This window comes from Echinops telfairi, unplaced genomic scaffold, assembly GCF_000313985.2.
Source record: "Echinops telfairi isolate 266 unplaced genomic scaffold, ASM31398v2 ScPeMD7_443;HRSCAF=831, whole genome shotgun sequence".
NCBI lineage: Eukaryota > Metazoa > Chordata > Mammalia > Afrosoricida > Tenrecidae > Echinops > Echinops telfairi.
In genome coordinates, this window is record NW_022104341.1 from 57900740 (window position 1) to 57920114 (window position 19375).

At 37.3% G+C, this 19375-nt stretch overlaps 1 protein-coding gene across 10 annotated transcripts in view; it reads right to left on the minus strand.

Moving 5' to 3' along the window:
- Positions 1 to 920: 920 nt before the first annotated feature.
- MIER1 (MIER1 transcriptional regulator) overlaps positions 921 to 19375 on the minus strand; it is a 73907-nt gene continuing 55452 nt past the window's right edge. For 9 of the 10 annotated variants that reach the window (XM_004699355.2, XM_030886055.2, XM_045291866.1 and 6 more), the window contains 4 exons: positions 18710 to 18804; positions 12670 to 12797; positions 7775 to 7914; positions 921 to 4198 (listed from right to left, as the gene is read on the minus strand). In XM_004699355.2, coding sequence (XP_004699412.1) covers positions 3870 to 4198; positions 7775 to 7914; positions 12670 to 12797; positions 18710 to 18804 — 692 coding nt within the window. In that variant the 3' untranslated portion in view covers positions 921 to 3869. The remainder of the gene's footprint in view (positions 4199 to 7774; positions 7915 to 12669; positions 12798 to 18709; positions 18805 to 19375) is intronic. The other variant, XM_045291872.1, reaches the window with a different exon arrangement.

Consider the following 19375-nt stretch of genomic DNA (forward strand, 5'->3'; position numbering starts at 1 on the left):
CCTTTGGACAACTGATTAGGGATGTGGAATAGTCTTATCCTCAAAGAGGACACTAGAAAGTAGATTACTGAAGATATAGTTCGTCAAAAGTTAACATATGTTCATTTATCCCCCGACCCATTTGTAATTTGTTCTAGTTTACCTTCTGCCTTTCTCTGGCTTAAGGTTTTCTGTGTTCTACTTTGTCATCATTTTGGGTTTTGGTACAATTTTCTTTTTATGAAATCCAGGGTAGAGAATCCACGGAGACAGTATCTAGATTAATAGTTCCTCAAGGTTATGACAGAGGATGTTGGGAGGTAATGGGGAGCTAATAATTATGAGTACAATAATGAAGAAAATGTTCTAAAATGGATAATTGATTATAAATCTCTTTAATATCTTTAAACACTGAATTGCATGGTATGTGGATTACAGGCCAATAAAACTGTTAAAACAAACTTACAAAAAGAAGTTTCCTGCACCAACCAGGAAACATACTGATTTCTTGACTGATAACAACCCTGTAAAAATCATTTGCCTTCCAAGCTCAGAGATTCTGCCGACACTGTCTCCCTTGCAGGTAGTTATGCAGGGACATCCCTGCTCAAGTCTCTTTTCATAAATGCCTTACACAAATTTGACTTTCCACTTTTTATCCACACCCCTCCCAGTTCCTCCACATGCTGTGATTTTTTTTCCTTCTTTCTCTCACAGTGGCATGTTTCAAAAATACATAATTGGGAAAAAAATATAAGATCTTTGACTTGGTATTGAGTAGTCATAAAAGTACATAAACATTTAACACTTCCAGGGTCACCAGCATACATCTAAGTATTGCTTACGAAAATTTAAACCCTGTCACTGCGTGCCCACTCCAAATTTTCCATTACAGCAAACAAAACCAAATGCATGACACACTTCTGTAAAATACTGCAATGCAAAATTAACAAACCATTTATTTTTAATAGAGTCCAGGGGAAGAAAAACAAGGTGAATAGAGGTACACAGACTAAGTGATCTCTCTGGACCAGGTGGTAGGAGGGGTCAAAGAAAAACAAGACAAAAAATATCACCCAAGATTGGTAAAATGGGGCCAGAAACCACTGAAAAATAACTTCATGCAATATGTTTATGACTTTTAAAAGAGGTTATATGCTTGCATTGTAAACAATGTTCATCATACTAACTTAAAATCTATAATTAAAAATCTATTCAATAAATCTAATGAAAATCATTCAGACAGCATTGTGAAGACAAATATATTTTTAAAATATTTTAATAAGCATATTCAGAATGGCAAAAAAAGGAGATGGGAGGGCATTATCTTACAGTGCAAAAGTACTATGCATAAATTTTAAACATCTAATTCATAATTTTAAATGTCTATTAAATATTAGTTCAAATATATTTTAAAGCTCAACAGATGTGTGTTGAACTGAATTGCAGGTTCTGTACTCCATTTGAAGACACATCAGGACCATTCCAAAGGAAAATGATGGTGCTCTGCTGGGGATAGAATTGGGGGTGAGGGAGATGAACTATTAACAAAGTCTTCTTTTCCCAGTTCATCAAGAGTTATGACATATACTAAATCTTAAGCAAATTAAACTCATGGTATTACTGCAGTTTTATAGTGTGATGCCCTATCAAGGTGTAGTGGTTGCATTATGGAGAACAAATTACTGTAGGAAATACCTGTATAAACACAAAATGCTAATGAATATTTGATAATCTGGGCATTGTGTAATATCACAGTGGAATGTCCTTCATTAGGCATACTTTCAAAAGCAAAACTTCTCAACATGTACACCTGTGCCTTATTTGCAAACTTGCCTGAGCATTGACTAGAAATATTTTTGTAATGTTTGCAAGAAGTTCATAAACCAGCAAACGAAATGCATCTTTTAAATAACGTGAAAATGGCATCTCTTATATTGCAACAGTCTGAAGAGCACAGCACCAGCATCCTTTTGAAACATTTCGACACACCATCTTTGATACAGAGATAGGATACTTTGGATTTCCATAAAATTTGACATTTGATTTCAAAAATGGATTGTGATAATCTGCTAAAACTACTGCCATTCTGGATAAATTAACATTTTAAGCAATACAAAACAAAACAAAAAACAGCTTTTCAACACTTTCACCCAAAACTTTGATTTACTTGGATAAGTGAATGTACATTGTATGAAGTGTTGCAAAGTGGCTCTTAACACTGTTTGGGGAAAATAAGTTGTTCACATCAGTGAAGGGAAGCGGTTTGAACCTATCTGAGTAGTAATACTTCCTGGGGCTAATGCCTAAACCATAATTTCGCAGTGCAAGCTCATTCAATCGTATTAGGTGAGCCATTAAAAACAAACCACAGAAGTTTTCTCTTAAAAAGGCAATGGCTCTTGAACTGATGGCTGAAAAGATGAACAGATAGAGAAGCATTTGGTGTATGTCTGTGTGATAAAAACAAGAATAGTTAATCTTTTATAAAAGTTCAGATATAGGTTGGTCTATCAGCTGTATAAAACTACATTTTTTAATAAGGTTTTGCACTAAAAATAAAATGGCACTCTTGCAAGGCTACACTAATAAATAATCCAATTTGTAACCAAACATAGCAATGGATGTTGTGCAACTTATAATTCTTTTAAAATTTGTACTTATAAAGACTTTAGACCTAAATTTTTGAAATAAACTATCAATTCTGAAAAATAGGATTGTACCTGAAAAGGTTGGAAAAAATTTCTAAATTCCTTACTTTACATGAAATCAATATTGTTGCCTGCCAATGTTTACTCCTTGTGGGTGCCAATATCTAAGTCTCACTTGCTTGACCTTTTCCCGTTTAATGCAAAAATGGAAATTTTTTATGATATAAAAATAAATTAACAGAATTCTGGTCAGCATGATACATTCAAACACTTAAGCTGGCATTAAACTCGTCTTGCTTCAAAAATAACTGAAAATTATAGCAAATGTAAAACAAACTCTACAATCATGCTTAATTTCAGAATTCTTAAACTGTGTCTTCTAAAGTAGAAATTTGGAGGAAAAAAATTTTTTTTCACAAATCTTTTGAATGTGTCCACCTGGATAAGAAATATGACTTAAGTTACTACACAAACACTTAAAAATTCGTTAGAAAAACCTTAGCAAAATAAAATGAAAGCTGACAGACTTAGAATATCAATTGCTTGCATAAAAGTTGACCAACTGTACAAGTTAAGAAAATTATACAAGCTTTTGTATTAAGAAAGGACAGCTCAGTCAAGACATATGTACTGTAAAAATCTTTCAAAGGCTACAAAGAATCTGGAAAAATACAGAATGTATTTCTTAAGCCCAGATAAGAATATGGAAAGACATCATTGATGTCAACAATTTTACATATACAAACCTGACTTGGTTTATTTTTAAACTTCTATAATATAAAAAAATCATGCTAGCATAACTTTCAGGATTCACAAGGGTTTCCCTTAATGAGGGCACTCAATTTGTATGGTGAGAAAAGGTGTCTAATTTAAGTCAAGAAACTCAGAAAAACTGTTAAGTAAAAATCTGAAGGTAAGGTTTTTCCCCCGCTTCATGAAATTACTCAAAAAGTACCTTGCCAAGTTAAATTTTATACAATTAGTACAGCAAGTGCAAAGGTACATTTAAAATTCAAATTTACTTAAGTATTTGTTATAGCCTTAAAGGTTCTTTGATAGTTTTAAAGTAAAAAAAAAAAATCGGCAAAAGACAATTATGAAATCTTATTTCCTAAAGTTAGGCTTAATTCAAATTTTAAACAGCTGTTTCAAGGAAATTAACTTTAAGGTAACCCATCAACCCTGAAAATTTTTGTCACATCAGGATTTACTCCAAAGAAAGTAAAATAGGTCAAAAATTTAGTCATCTACGTTTTCAAGTTCCTCCAATCTCCCATGCGAGCTTGCTTCCTGGAAAAATTCAGAAGAACCTGGACTTTCTTTCCCATTGCTGTTTACCCTTCGCCTTTTAGCAGGTCTCTCACTTTTTTCATCAAAATCATTCTCATTTCTTGCAGTCATATGGGCAAGCTTTGGGTCAATGGTAAGGTTATCTGTTTCATAACCATTAGTATCCATATCTGTATGAAGTGGCCTTTTACTTCCACTGGTTGGTCCATTAATGTGTGATCCTTCAACTTTTACGTCTTCTTTGTTTAATATTTCACCTGGTCCATTAGATGAGACACCTAAGTTGGAAGAGATACAGAAGAAACTGACACAAAAAGTCTGAATTTGTACAGTATTATAAAACAGTTTTCATCAAGGAAGTGGTATGTAAGTGTATAAAAATAGAATTCCAGCTGTGTTGTGACCATAGACTGTTAGGGACATACTCTGTACCTCAGGCTCATAAATGTGAGGAAAACATCAAATTTCATGAGCTTTTGTGACAATTTAATATGGAAATATAAGTTAAGATCTAAGATTGGAATTTGGAGTACATTCAGCATTTATTATTATATGACAACAATAAATACTGGATCCAGCAACCTAAGTAAGGTGAATTCAGCAGTTATCTATAAATGAAACCAAATTCACTGCCATCAAGTCAGTTCGGACTCATGGTGACCCTACAGGCAGGGCTGAACTGTGGCTAAGGGTTTCCAAGACCGTAACTGTGTATCTTAGTAGCTGCTGGTGGTTTCCAGCTGATGGTCTGGCTGTTATAGCAGGCCAACAATGGCAGTTTGAAACCTCCCCGGTAGAAAGATGAGTTTTCTACTCCTGTAAACATTTAGTCTTAAAAACCCACAGGGACAGTTCTATCCTGCCCTTTAGGATTGCCATCAGTCAAATGGACTGAATTGTGTTGAGATTGGCTTTGGTTTGACATATAAATTATCCAGAAGTTTGCAAAAGGTCTATAATGTTCTAAAACTATGTAAAAACAATGTTGGTTTTTTTCTTATGGCTTAAGGTTTCTACTGTCACATAAAGTCAAGACTTCATGATTTTTGTATGTTTAATGAAAACTTTTCAGGGATGGGACTTAAGAGCAAAGATCATACACTATTATTGGTCTAAATACAATTAAATAATCTGCCATGTTATGTTAACACATTAAGCTTTACTGCCCAGGTGTACACTTGAAGATGCTAACTAGTAGAAACAAATTATTTGTTAACAGGTGAGAAAAATAAGGGTATAATTATTTTAATAAAAGCTAGAAATAGCAAAACGGTCACAATAGAGCTGACCAAAAAATGAAACAGTATACACATTGAAGGAGCCTGGGGGTGCCACGGTAGGCTGCAAAACAAAGGTCTATCGTTCACACTCATCTAGAGGTTCTATGGGCCCAAAGACCAGGAGATCTGCATCCTTTAAGACTGCAGCCAAGGAATTCTATGATGCTCACCTTCCCGACACAACCGCTGAAGACAAAGCAGGTGAATAAGCAAATGTGGTGAAGAAAGCTGATGGTGCCCGGCTATCAAAAGATATAGCATCTGGGGTCTTAAAAGCTTGAAGATAAACAAGCGACCATCTAGCTCAGAAGCAACAAAGCCCACATGGAAGAACATATCAGCCTGTGTGATCACGAGGTGTCGAAGGGATCAGGTGTATAAGGCATCATCAGAACAAAAAATCTTCCAATAGTGAATGATGGGGGGAGTACGGAGTGGAGACCCAAAGCCCATTAGTAGGCCACTGGAGACCCCCTTGCAGAGGGGTCTCAGGGAGGAGACGAGCCAGTCAGGTGCAATGTAGCAACGATGAAAAATACAACTTTCCTCTAGTTCCTAAATGTTTCCTCCCCACTCCCACTATCATGATATGGGAGATACCTTGCAAGTCTGGCTAGACCAGAGGATGTACCCTCGTAGACAGGAACTGGAAATACAGGGAATCCAGGGAGAGTGATCCCTACAGGACCAGTGGTGTGAGTGGGGATACTGGGAGGGTAGAGGGAGAATGGGTTGGAAAGAGGGAACAGATTACAAGGAACTATATGTGACCTCTTCCCTGGGGGACGGACAACAGAAAAGAGGGTGAAGGGAGACATCGGATAGGGCAAGATATGACAAAATAATAATTTATAAATTATCAAGGGCTCATGAGGGAGGGGGAACAGGGAGGGAGGGTAAAAATGAGGACCTAATTCCAGGGGCTTAAGCGGAGAGGAAATGTTTTGAGAATGATGAGGACAATGAATGTACAAATGTGTTTTACACAATTGATGTAAGTATGGATTGTGATGAGTTGTATGAGGCCCTAATAAAATGATTAAAAAAAAAAAAGACTGCAGCCAAGGAAAACACATGGGCACTTTTACTTCCTTGTATAGTCTCTGTGTACAAAAAGGACGCAAAGGACACAACAATGTAAAATACAGAACAAGCTTCTGATGATCATTAAAATTTCATTATTTTAAATCTTTACCTATATAAATGCGTTCAGCCCATGACTGTACCTGGGGATCACATATAATCTGACATTCTGTACTAGAAGGCCAAAAGAGCTGGATGGGATTCTGAGTAGGTGATGAATAATCACAAGATTTCAAGGCACAAACTAAAGACCCTTACAAAATGAAAATGGGTCGGGCAGTTCCTTTCCTTGAAAAACCTGGAAACAAGTGGTTTAAAAAAATAAAAAGGTAAAGAAATAATTTAACAATTTCTTTGGTGTTGTGAACTAACAGGAGAATACAAATAGCTACAATTCTGTCTTCTTAAGTTTCCACTTTGCCCAAAGGTCAGAATCTCTGCTACTTCAAAATGGATGTGGTTGGTATTAGCTGTCATGTCAATGAATCTTCTTGGACCAGGAAATGGCTAAGGGTGGGTCTAAATTTCTTTTGAGCTTGAAGGGGAAGCAGTGAGGGAAAGAGGGGGCTATATCAAATGTACAAAGACTACCCACTACTGCAGTTCCTGTTTGCGACCGAAAGTCAGATGTTTTATACCATCATTCGTCATGTGTGTGGTGGGGAGGGGTGAACACAGGCAGGCTGGACGAACTCATCAATTTCCACCTGAAAGGAGTGGGCTTATTTCTTTTCTGCTTGGCAAGTGTTTTGCTCAGGAAGATCATCCTAATTCAAGTAGACACCAAAGTACTATCTGCCAAGGTCTTGCTAACTATTAGTAAAGTGCTGGTTCACTGTATAAGGGGGCTTCAAAAAGTTATGGGAAATTGCATTATCTTTTCATTCATTTTTTTCCATGAATTTTCCCACGCCTATCTTAAATGCTTTAAGTTAGACCACTTTCTCCACCTTAAACACATTAGTATGGTCTTTCTTAGGAAGTAAAATCACGGGACTATTTCTACAGCATTTTCCTGAAAAAGTATTATCATCTTTCAAAGTACTGCACAGGCATCTTTGTACTTTTTATGTGAAATAGCTGCTCTTTACAGGAATATTTATATGCATGTATCCCAGTGAAGCAAAAAAAATATATACTATTCAAAAGAACAAATTCCTTAAAAGAAATGACCACTGTTAATTGTACAAGACTTTATTAAAGATATTTTCTAGTGATGTCAATGGAAATTCTCATTACTTTATATTATGTATGGCTGATATATACCAAGGGACTGGAAAAATTCCATTATCTTTTAATTACATTTCCCCACAAACTTTTTAAAGCCCCCTTGGATGCATACTACTATTATGTAAATTTCATCTGGGCATTTACAATTATTTTGAGTTCTGCTTTGGAATTTTAAAAGAAACTCAAACTGACTTCCCAGGTCACTGACAGAAAAGCACCTTTCATATGGGGGAAAGCAGCAGTGTTTCTTTGGTTGCTTACCATTTTGATTACTATTGCTTATCGTGCCATCCTCTTTCTCGGACTGGCTGTTACTACTGTTTGAGGCAGTTGGAGGGGGGGATGGTGCTCGACTGGAAGCAGCACTTTCACTTTCATCTAGAAGCCGATCCATGTAATCCCTTGAAATCAAGAACAATATGAACCAATTATTTTTTCATATTAAAAATGCTGAAAATTAAAATTAGTTAAGGTTAAGTTTAAATAGCTTCAATTAACAAGTGTATCGAATTTTCACTTACATTTCACACCAAGATAAGAACACTTAAATGGAAAACCTCCTGTGGTTATATGTAAGGGGGGAAAAAAAGCAAAGGCTAGCAAATTTTAGAAACCTATAGAAAATTATATGTTTCAAGTGGTCTAACAAAAACCAGAGCATCTGCAAGTGAAGAAATTGGGGTTCTGAACAGACACAAATTGGAATTATAAAGCCTACTTGAGGAACAACCTGATAGACAAACTTGGATCTAATGAAAAAGGAAAACCATTTCTGTAAAGCTGGACACCTTCAAAATTACTGTTCTGGCCCAGTGTGAAGGAGCCCTAGTAGAGTAGTAGTTAGGCATTGGCTGCTAACCACAAGGTCAGCAGTTTGAAACCACCAGTAGTTCCTTGGGAGAAAGAGGAACAGGCTTTGATTGAAGTTAGTCTGGGAAACTCGTAGGGGCTTATCTTATCTTATCTTACAAGGGCATTATGAGTCAGAATAAACTCAGTGGCAGTGACTATGGTGTTTTGTTTTTTTTCCCCTGGTTATCCTGACGTGAGATATAATATGCTCACTAAGTACTTGGACTTATCTGTTGGTTTTACAGTATTTCATTATACGTAAGCTTATTTCATCCCTCAGACGTTGTTGTAGTGTGGTCTGTGAAGAGTGTTAAGTGACACTGAGCTGCAGTTAAACATCTGAGTTTAATACTTGTTTCTCTGAGGTTTAGTATTTTTCCTATAATACGCAGATAATCGCACATTATCTACCCACTGGGTTGTTTGATTAAATGTGTCTGCAAATGTTTTGTAAACTCTAAAGTGTCATTAAGTCACTAGAATAAGAGAGCCAGTGAACTGTTGTACATGGGCTGGTCACCTGCTTGTTCAAGTATGTTTAATTAGAACATAATCACACCCATCTGATAAATTATTGTTTCCTGCGATAACAGTATAGAAATTTCAACAGGTATCTCACTACCTGCAAAGCCTAAATATTTATTTGCCAATTCCTAAACTAGAATAAAACAACCTTGGTGACACAGAGGTTAAGCACTTGGTTCCTAGCCAAAACATCAAAGTTCAAATGTACCAGTCCCTCCACCAAGAAAAAGATGTTCCATAGAGTAAAATAAACTAAATAAAATACAAATGAGAAACCCAGCTCCTTGCCGTAGAGTTGGTTCTGACTCAGAAGAGATCCTACATAGGGCTTCAGAGGCTGTAGAACTCTTCATGGACACAGACAGCCTTAGCCACCCCCTTCCGGAGCCCAATCTGCTGGTCTGTTTAAACTGCTGACCTTGGAGTTTAGCAGATCAATGCTTATCCAACAGCACCACAAGGGGAGAGGGAGGGAACAGCCTTGGACACTTTATAAAGTAGTTTCAATTTTGTCTTAGACGGTGTCACTATGAAATCTCAATCTGTGGCAACGGCAACAGAAGCCCCTGGGTTATGGAATTATAATAAATGGAAGCATGTGGTACCTGACCTTGAGAAGTTTACAATAGTTGCTAAGAAACAAAACTAACAAACATAAAATTGAAATTAACAAATTGGATAGTGCATATTAAGCATGCTAAGAACATGCCAAAAGGACTTCACAACAAAAGATACATGAGGAGGAATTTCAGGAAACAAATTTGGTATGGTGAGAGTAGACAATGGATGTTGAAAGCCACACATAGGAAGCTGGAGTTGATTACATATTAAAGTTATTATCAATTTCTAAGTATACCTATGGTTTCATGAATGATTTAAATATATCTACACATTGATTAGTGGTATCCAGAATGTTTAGGGAAAGAGAAAGGGAGTGAGGCTGAGCCTCCAGAAGATTAGGGAAGCGCTAAGTTATGTAAAGTCAATGTATTTTTAAGTTTTTATTCTTTTTAATTCTTTGCAAGAATAAATATTGTACAGTGAAATCTATTATTTGCATACAGCTTCCAATTCTTGGAAGGAAGCAGAGAGAGGCAGCCGTAGGACCTCTTAAAGGTGTATGAGGGACCTCTTAAGAAAATCATGGAAATAATTCCATTATCTTTTCATCCCATTTTTTCTATAAACTTTTTAGAGCTCCCTCTAATGTAGAAGGAGAAAGACGAGGCTTTCTACTGCCCTAGGAAATCCACAGGGGCAGATCTACCCTGTCTTATAGGGTATGTGAGTCGGAGTCGACCTGACGGCAGGGAATTTGGGTTTTTGGGGGGGTTTGGTTTTCTTATGTAGAAGTAAATGGACAAATGTGCTTCATTCGAGTGAACACACACACGATAACCATTTTCAAAGAAAATAAGTAAGAGCCAATAACTTTTAGGGTAATGTACTCTAAACTAACATTGATTTTGACCTAATAATAAAATTCCCTATTTTTCTAAAAAAAATTATTACTGTTTTGCATAGTCACTTTAACAAGGTGCATTCAACCCCCGTGGTTGCAACAATGGGCTCACACCCAACAATTGTGAGGCTGGCAAAGGGCCAGGCAAGTGTTTGGTTCTCTTGCACATCGGGTTGATATGAGTTGGAACTGACTCGATGGCACCTAACAACATAGTCACCTAAAGGGCAACTATTAGAAAGAGAAGGATCTAAAAGCAAACCAGAAAAAGAACTCCATGACTATAGAAAACCATGCTTCCTCCCTATCTGGGAAAAACACAGTAGCAGCTACTGTTTGTTATAGAAAATATAAAACAACCAAACAGAATAAAATCTGAATAAGAAACTACAGTATTCTCAGTTTAAAATTTTTATAGGAAACACATAACTGATGTCCAGAAAACCAAGGTATTCTTACCTAGAAGGAAGGAACACCCTCCCACCACCCCTGCCTCACTTCAAATCATTACACGAGGAGATCACTATTAACTGTTAACTCTTAAAGACTAAGAGACAGATAGGTGATTACTTCTAATCTACATGAACTACAGAATACTTAACCTTAAGAGGAATAAAGGTTATAAATGTGTTTAGTTTTTACACACTATGTAGAGATTATTTAAAGAAGCTAGAATGGTTGGTGGCACATCCCTACCTAACCTGTTGCGCTTGACATCACAGAGGACCAACTAAGCCAGCCCACAACACTTCCCTTGGTGCTCCTTTCTGAAAGAGAAAAGTGAATGAACCATGGGTCTGACCCAGCATGGCAATTCTTATGTTCTTATTGTTGCCGATTGACTGTAGTCATGTGTGAACATTACTTCTGAAATAAGTGGAAAAAATAAAAGATGTTACTACTTCTTTTTCCTATAGAATAGCATGAAAATGTGAATAAATTTTAAGATATATTCTGCAGCATGGATAGTTATATTTCATTTTATTTTGTCACACATCTTAACAATATCAATAAAAATATAGAAAAAGTTAAATTATCATAAAATTTGGGATACTGCTATATATTAAATTCCACTTTATCAAGGATTGAATAATAGGGCAATGAGGCACACTATACAGTGTCCCATGATTTCGAGGCAAACAAATTCATTTATAATATTTTACTGCAGGCTTTAGAGTGTTTGACCATACACGGAAGTGACCAGCAGAGACAATGTTCAAGTCTAACCCAGGTATTTGAGAAAGAGTCAAATACGCACATAAATCAGAGTTTCAACTGCAGTTTCTTCAGCCATCATTAAGAATGTTTTTCCTGTTGCACATTGACCAAATCAGCATTTATTTTCTGCATTACACTTATTTTGTAAATAATAGGGGATAAGCAAGGATAGTATATACAGTGAACATTGCCGAGCACCAATCCAAGAGTATTTTAAAGCTAATGCATGTTAAGAAAATGAGTTAACTACTTTATGTGTTTATAGTAACAAATTGGGGGGGGGGGGCCGCGGCGTGTGAGGGAAATTTTAATCCAAAACAAGACTTAAGGAGGCTAGGAGAACTGGTTACATGAAAAAGGATATTTAAGCCATCTTGCATAAATAATGGATATAATAAGAGCCCTCATCACTGGGAGTAAGTTAAAGCTACATTACCAATTACTGAATATCGCCTTCTATAGAAGAAAGGCTTTGAGAAAACTGGGAAACAGGAAGTCATTATGTACAGGCCCTTCCCTCTATAAAAAGCTTATAACCTGATTTACTATGTATCTGTATTTTTTCCTTTATATCATGTATATCCGAATCTTATTTTGGTTCTAAGATCAAAAGTAGATCAGATAAGAAAACTGTTCATTTTTCTCCCTCCAAAACAAAGGTCCAACTAGACATATGCATGGCCCTAAAGTTTTAGAAGTTATTCTATCTTCTTTCCCCTTCAAACTGCTTTCAAAATAACATGAAATAAAAACTTCTATGGCTGTCCTATATGGCTTAAAATTTAACAAAATCATACATTCTCAGAACCGCTGTTCCCTAGATTCCCAGGGCTACCTACGCCACAGGGAAACCTCCAACTCTAACTTCAATGATATGTCTATGGTCTCAAATCGTATGCATTGTGGTTTACAATGATTTTATAAGTCTACTTATCAGTGTTCTAAGTACCCTATAAAATGAAGAGATGTTGATATATGGTATATTTAATGTAAACTTTTATCCTATTAATACAGCAAGACTCTAAAATTCCTATTCCTCTAAAGAAAAATCTGAAAGTTTAACAAAAAAACATGGCTCTACAAGAAAAAATAAACTCACGTTACACCAGGATGAAGATTATATTTCTTCTTTCCAAACCGCGTTTGCTGAGCAAAGAAATCATAACGTTCTGATTTTTTCCACATGTAATAGAATGCTACACATTCACCAACTGACCTTGTTCGAACCTGTAAGAAACAAAATACTTGCTTTTAAGATGGATTTTTTTCTTTAAAAGGAATCATGTCATGAAACACATCTGAAGATTAGATCTATATCTAGCCTGTTTTTTTAATGGGAACGTTCTTTATAACACTGCTGTTAGGTTTATGAAGTCAATTATGATTCACACCAAGCAACCCCACATGACAGATTAGCATTGTTGGAAATGACTCGATGGCAGCAGGTTTGTGGATATACGGTTTCTTCTGGAGTGTACACTTTATGGGATTAGATAGAAACCCAGGTCTCTTCACCAGTGGAGTCAATGGGTGGATTTAAACCACAACTTTCCATTAGTAGTCAATTGTTTATTCCATTGGATAAGCGAAGGCGCTCAGTTACAACACAGCAACAGCTGTGTTGAAAGCTATTCTTTATAAATTCCTATTGAGAGAAACATACAACAATGGCAACAGGGGCTGACATTCAATATTTGCTTTATAAAAGATGAGCACCACCCTAATCTACTTAAAACAAAAATACGTCCTCTCTACTGAAAATGTTTCAAAGTGGTATTCAGGTTAAAATTAATGGTAGATACAGTACACAAACACAAATCCCATTCAAAAGATTATTTTACTGCTCCTAATTGCAATCCACTCGTTTAACTTACTTTCAAGGCAGGCTAAAATATTCCACAATGAATTAAAAGCTTTCAATGCTAATGCTGTTAGGATCCCTATTGCCACTGTCATGTAATATTGCGCTGGTAATAAAAAAGGTGAGTGGTTTAAACCCATTAGCCATTCCTAAGGAGAACGTTTAGACTATCTGCTCTCATGATATACTGTCAAGGCACTCAACTATGTGGACCATAACAAACTATGGATAACCTTGCGAAGAATGAATTCCAGATCACTACATTGTGGTCCTACGGAATTTGTACATAGATCAAGAGGCAGTTGTGCACTAGGAAATGGTTTATGATCAGGAAAGGTGTGCAGGGCTGTATCCTCTCACCACACTTATTCAATCTATATACTAAGCAAATCATCAGAGAAGCCAGATTATATGAAGAATGGGGCATCAGGATCAGAAGGAGTGTTATTAACAAATGGAGATACACAGATCACATAAAACTTGCTGGAAATGAGGAAGACCTGAAGTACTTGATGAAGATCAAAACTTGTAGCCTTTGCTATGGATTACCTCTCAATGTCAAGAAGACCAAAATTCTTACAACTGGACCAATAGATAATCACTCACCCACGGCCTTAGAGTCAATGCTGACTCATAGTTACCATAGGGCAGAACTACCACTCTTGGGTTTCCAAGACTAACAATTAAAAGGAGCAGAATGCCTTGTCTTTCTCCCAGAATAGTTTCTGGTGGTTTCAAACTACTGACCTTGAGGAACTGACCTTTCGGATCAGTGCAATTCATATCATAGCGAAAAATTTGAAGTTGTCAAGGATCCTGTCTTGCTTGGATCCACAGTCAATGCTCATGTAAGCATCCGTCAAAAAATCAAAAGATGTATTGCAATTAGGTAAATTTGTTGCATAAGACCTCTTTAGAGTACTGAAGTGCAAGGATGTTACTTTGAGGACCAAGATGTGCCTAACCCAAGCCAAGGTATTTTCAACTGCTTCATATGTATGTGTAAGTTGGACATGAATAAAAATACCGAAGAAGGATCAATGCCTATGAATGGTGATGTTGAAGCCTATGGATTCTGTACTACTAAAATGGCAAATAAATGTGTCCTGGGGAAGTACAGCCAGAGTGCTTCTTAGAGGCAAGGACTGCAAGGCTTTGTCTTACATACTTTAGAAATATTGTCAGGCGAGATCAGTCCCTGGAGAAAGACATAATGCTTGGTAAAGTTAAGGGTCAACCAAAGAGGGGAAGAACCTCAGCGAGATGGACTGACAAGAGAGGCTCTAACAATGAGCTCAAGCACAGGAGTAATTGTGAGGACAGCGCAGGGGCCAGGCACTGTTTTGTTCTGCTGTGCACAGGTTAACTTTGGACCGGAACTGACTCACAGGCACCAATAACAACATCTACTCCCATAAAGATCTACAGCCTCAGAAACTTGGCACAGGGTCATTTTGAGTCAGAAATGACTTGACAGCAGAGGAATTCTGTTTGCTAAATTATTCCTGTGGCTTACCGTGTTGTACAACTCAATGTCTCCCCTCACATAATATTCAATTAAGAAGAAATGCCACATAATGTTGGCAAAAATCCCCTTTTTGATAATTAATTTGGAGAGCAGGAAAGGTTGATATAAATGAAATACTGAGAAGTTTATAAGGAGGAAATATCTGTATGAGTGTTTAAGATGAAATGCTGTCATTTTAACCCATTAATTTCTGGCTACCCTATGCCTCTGACTGCACTTAAGAACAACTGTGGTAGTGTTAAGACTTGACAAAACAATAATAATTTATAAATTATTAAGGGTCTGTGAGGGGGTTGCGGGGAGAGGAGTTAAATGAGGAGCTGATGTGGGCTCAAGTGGAAAACAAATGTTTTGCGAATGATAAGGGCAACAAATGTACAAAAGTGCTTGACACAATGGATGGATGTATGGATTGTGATGAGATGTATGAGCCCCAATAAATTTACTTGTGAATGACACCATCCTTTCCTACCATATTTTCCTTTCTTCCTCTCTGCTTTCTTTATCTTCAAAACGTAAGTCTCAAGCTGCTCTACGAATGGTAGCAATTAAGGCTTAAAAAAAGTTCTGCCTCCTAGAGCAACGTCATTCTGTATAAATTCTTTCAAGGTCATTGTACTTTACTAAAGGAGCCCTGATGGCACAGTAGCTACAAGTTGGGTTGCTAACTGCAATGTCCGCTATTTGAAACCACCAGCCAGCCGCTCCTTGGGAGCATGTTGGGGCTTTCTACTCCCATTACAGAGCTAGTCTATGAAACTCACAGGAAAGCTGTACCCTGTTCCACAGTCACTATGAGTCAGCATCAACTCAATGGCAGTGAGTTTGGTTTGTTACTTTAAGTAGCTAAACTCAAGTTCTATCCTTAAGGATTGATATTCACCATCCTAAATATTTATAAATAATCAAGGTCTTATTTTTTAATACTTATTTGGGACTAACAGTTCTTTCTTAGCCACCTAATAAGATTATAGGGTCCTTGGTGGATCATGGTTTGCACTCATATCCTAATCAAAGAGATTCAAACCTACCCAGGGGCACCTTGGAAGAAAGATGTGCCAATCTGCTTTCATAATGACTGCACTACTCCCACTGCCATCAATCTGATACAGACTCCTATAACCCCACAGACTTTCTGAGACTGTAAATCATTTTAAGACAAAAAGGGCAGTTCTGCTCTGTAACCTGTGGCATCACAAGTGTCAGATTCTCTGCAATAGCAATGGGGGGAAGGTTCTAAAGCTGAGGAGCAAAAACACTACAGCTCAGGCTGATGATGCCAACTACGTTAAATTTTTCCTTCCTGTCAGTGCAGGTGTCCTCTCCGTAGGTAAGCAATCCAGCAGAGTCTGGGTCAATAGTATTTGTATGTAAGCATGGGAACAGAAAACTGCCTGCAAGGTTCCTTTCAACATTTTGCGAATCAGAAAAATACTTGACAGTTGTTAGCATAATACATTCCCTAGCTATATATACATTTATGAGATGCTTTGGAAGCAGAAAGAAGAGGTAGAGTTACATAACACTAATTGTCTTCTTAGAGATACCTGATATCCTAAAACTCAATTTTTCTCTTACTGGTAATACGTCATCTGCCAGTTAACAAGAACCCTACTGGCACAGTGGGTGGCACACTGAGACCCTGCCTACAAGGTAAGTGGTGTGTGTCCACCATTTACTCCATGGAGAAAGATGAAACTGTCTGCTCTTATCAAGATTTAAAATACCAACAATCCAAAGGGGCAGTCGACTTTAGAGAGTCGCCATGAGTTGGAATTACCTAGAAGACAATGAATTTTTGTTTTTCATAATGTCAAATACCAAAAATGCAACTAGAGTTAATGAACATCAAAATAAAGTGTAAAATGGACTTAAAAGTTGTATGCCCTCAGTTCACTGAGTGAATATAAGCATTATAAATGTGTTCACACAAGACCCCATATACGTTCAACTTGGTTCCGAACAAGCCACCACTCCAAACTCTGAATGCTGTCTTTAAAGGAGATACAGGGAGCAACATGGAGAACATGAGGCAAAGGAGAGGAACAGCATTGAGGATCTAAGACAGGTAAGACTTCCTGCCTCACAGAACCAGCCCGAGGACCAGAGAGAGAGAGAGAGAGAGAGACAGGAGCTCCAATAGGGTTACCACTTCAGACCAGGATTGTCATGGACTCTACTGTGGTGCTTCTTTCTTGGTCACAGGGTTCTCTCTCCCTTTGTGCTTCTGAATGGCTATTGTATACTCAGTAGTATTTCACATGCCCTACTGGAATGCTCTGATCCAATCATTTGATGGAATTATCAAAAGTTGTGGATACAAGAAGCGTACTATGTAATTTCACTCCATCATATGTTTTAACATGTTTTGGTTGGAATGAATCCATGCATGTATGAACTGGAAGCCCAGGAGCACTAATTTTTACTTGCCCTCATAAATCTCACCTACTAGAATAGTTTGCTCAGGAAAGCTAAATTAAATTTTTTTTTGGTATTTTAAAAAATCATTTTATTGGTAGCTCTTATTTAACAATCTATACATCCATTGTGTACAAAACATGCTTGTACTTATGTTGCTATCATCCCTTCAAAACATTTTCTTTCTACATGAGCCCTTGGTATCATTTTCTCCCTCTCACCCTCATGAACTCTTGATAAATTATTATTTTCATATGTGACACCATTTGCTGTCTCCTTTCACCCATGATTCTGTTGTTTGTCACCTTGGATTGGGGGGGATTATACATCGATCATTGTGATTGGTTCCCCTTTTCTTTCTTCCCCCAACGACTCCCATTACAGGTCCTGAGGGGTTTATCTGTCCTAGATCTGTGTGTAGAAAGCACTCATCTGTACCAGTGTACATGCTCTGGCCTAGCCAGACTTGTAAGGTAGAAGTTGGTTCATGATAGTGGGGCGGAAGTGGGGGAGGGGTGACCAGGGGAGGCTAAATTAAATTTTAAATGAAAGCTAACTAAAACGTAATGTCTAGCTTCAACCACTCAAGACTTAAAACATACTTTAAATGTTGTTATCTTAAAGCGCTCTAAGGTTTAACAATGAAGACAAGTATAATTATAAGCTGATTAACATTCTTGGACACACACTGATGTGGTGTGTGCTTCACCAATTTCAAAGACCCCGGGACTTTAAAGCCAAATTAGCTCTGCAAGAGAGAGAAAACTATGTTATGTCTCTCCAGTCACTCTCTGCCAGTCAAGTACCCATCTCGTGATCCATTACACAGAACAGGCTCCCTGCACCCCTGCCACTTTTCCTACTTTATCCTTACTCCACCTGCCCCTAATTCCCGCAGCCCACTTCCCTCTCTCCATCATCAATCTCCCAGACATCTTCAGGGTCTTGCTTAGTTTCCCCTGTCCTGCACAAGTAGTTCCACTGTTGCTTTGTACCACATCAAGAATCAGGGATGAGTGGGAGAAGACAAGCCAGTCAACCATAGGGATGTTGTTTTTGATGGCCTGCAGAGGGCGCCCAAGCTGTCTGACGTGCTGCTTGAGTTTTTTCAAAGTTGTAGGTATATCTAAATGTGCCTAGTTCTTATAAGCTTTCAACATATGTTGTAAACAGTGAGTTGGCTAAGTTATGCTAAAAATAATTAGTGAAATAATAAAGATTAAAATATTCAAGATGGAACTTTCAGCACTCGAAAAATATAGAAATCAGGCCATAAAACTTAAATTATTAATTTTTGTGCACGTGTAAAAACGAGATATTATCATCACTTACTTTATTAGCCTGAATCAAATGAAAATCCTTTCCATAAGCCTTCAAACCTTGTTCAAAGTTTCTACATTCTTCCTCTGTCCAAACAGACAATTCCTCTGATAAAAACGAGGAGAGAAAAGTGCTTAGCAATATTTTTCCAGATGTTACGGTTAACAATTACAAATAAATATGAGACTATCTAGTAAAAAAAAGAGAGAAGCATTTCATACCTGAGTTCTATTTCTGATCACTACAAAAGGTAAAGTGACAAATATTCCTGAATAGCGGATTTATTAAAATAAAAACAGCTAATTTAATAATTTAACAGCTAATAAATAAACTGGTTCCTATTTCTACACTTCCGCATGAGCTACTTTCTCTCTCTCTCTTTTGGGTGTTCCAAGTATACTAGCTAGCCACCTTTCAATTCATTTTATTTGTTATGTTGGTCTTCAGATCTTGTTCATGCTGCTCACTTTGCCTAGAATTATTTCTTGACTACCTTACGCTACCCTTCATCTAGCTCAGCGGTTCTCAACCTTCCTAATGCCACGACCCTTTAATACAGTTCCTCGTATTGTGGTGACCCCCCAACCATAAAATTATTTTCACTGCTACTTCATAACTTAATTTTGCTACTGTTATAGGTTGGGCAACCCCTGTGAAAGGGCCGTCCAACCCCCCCCC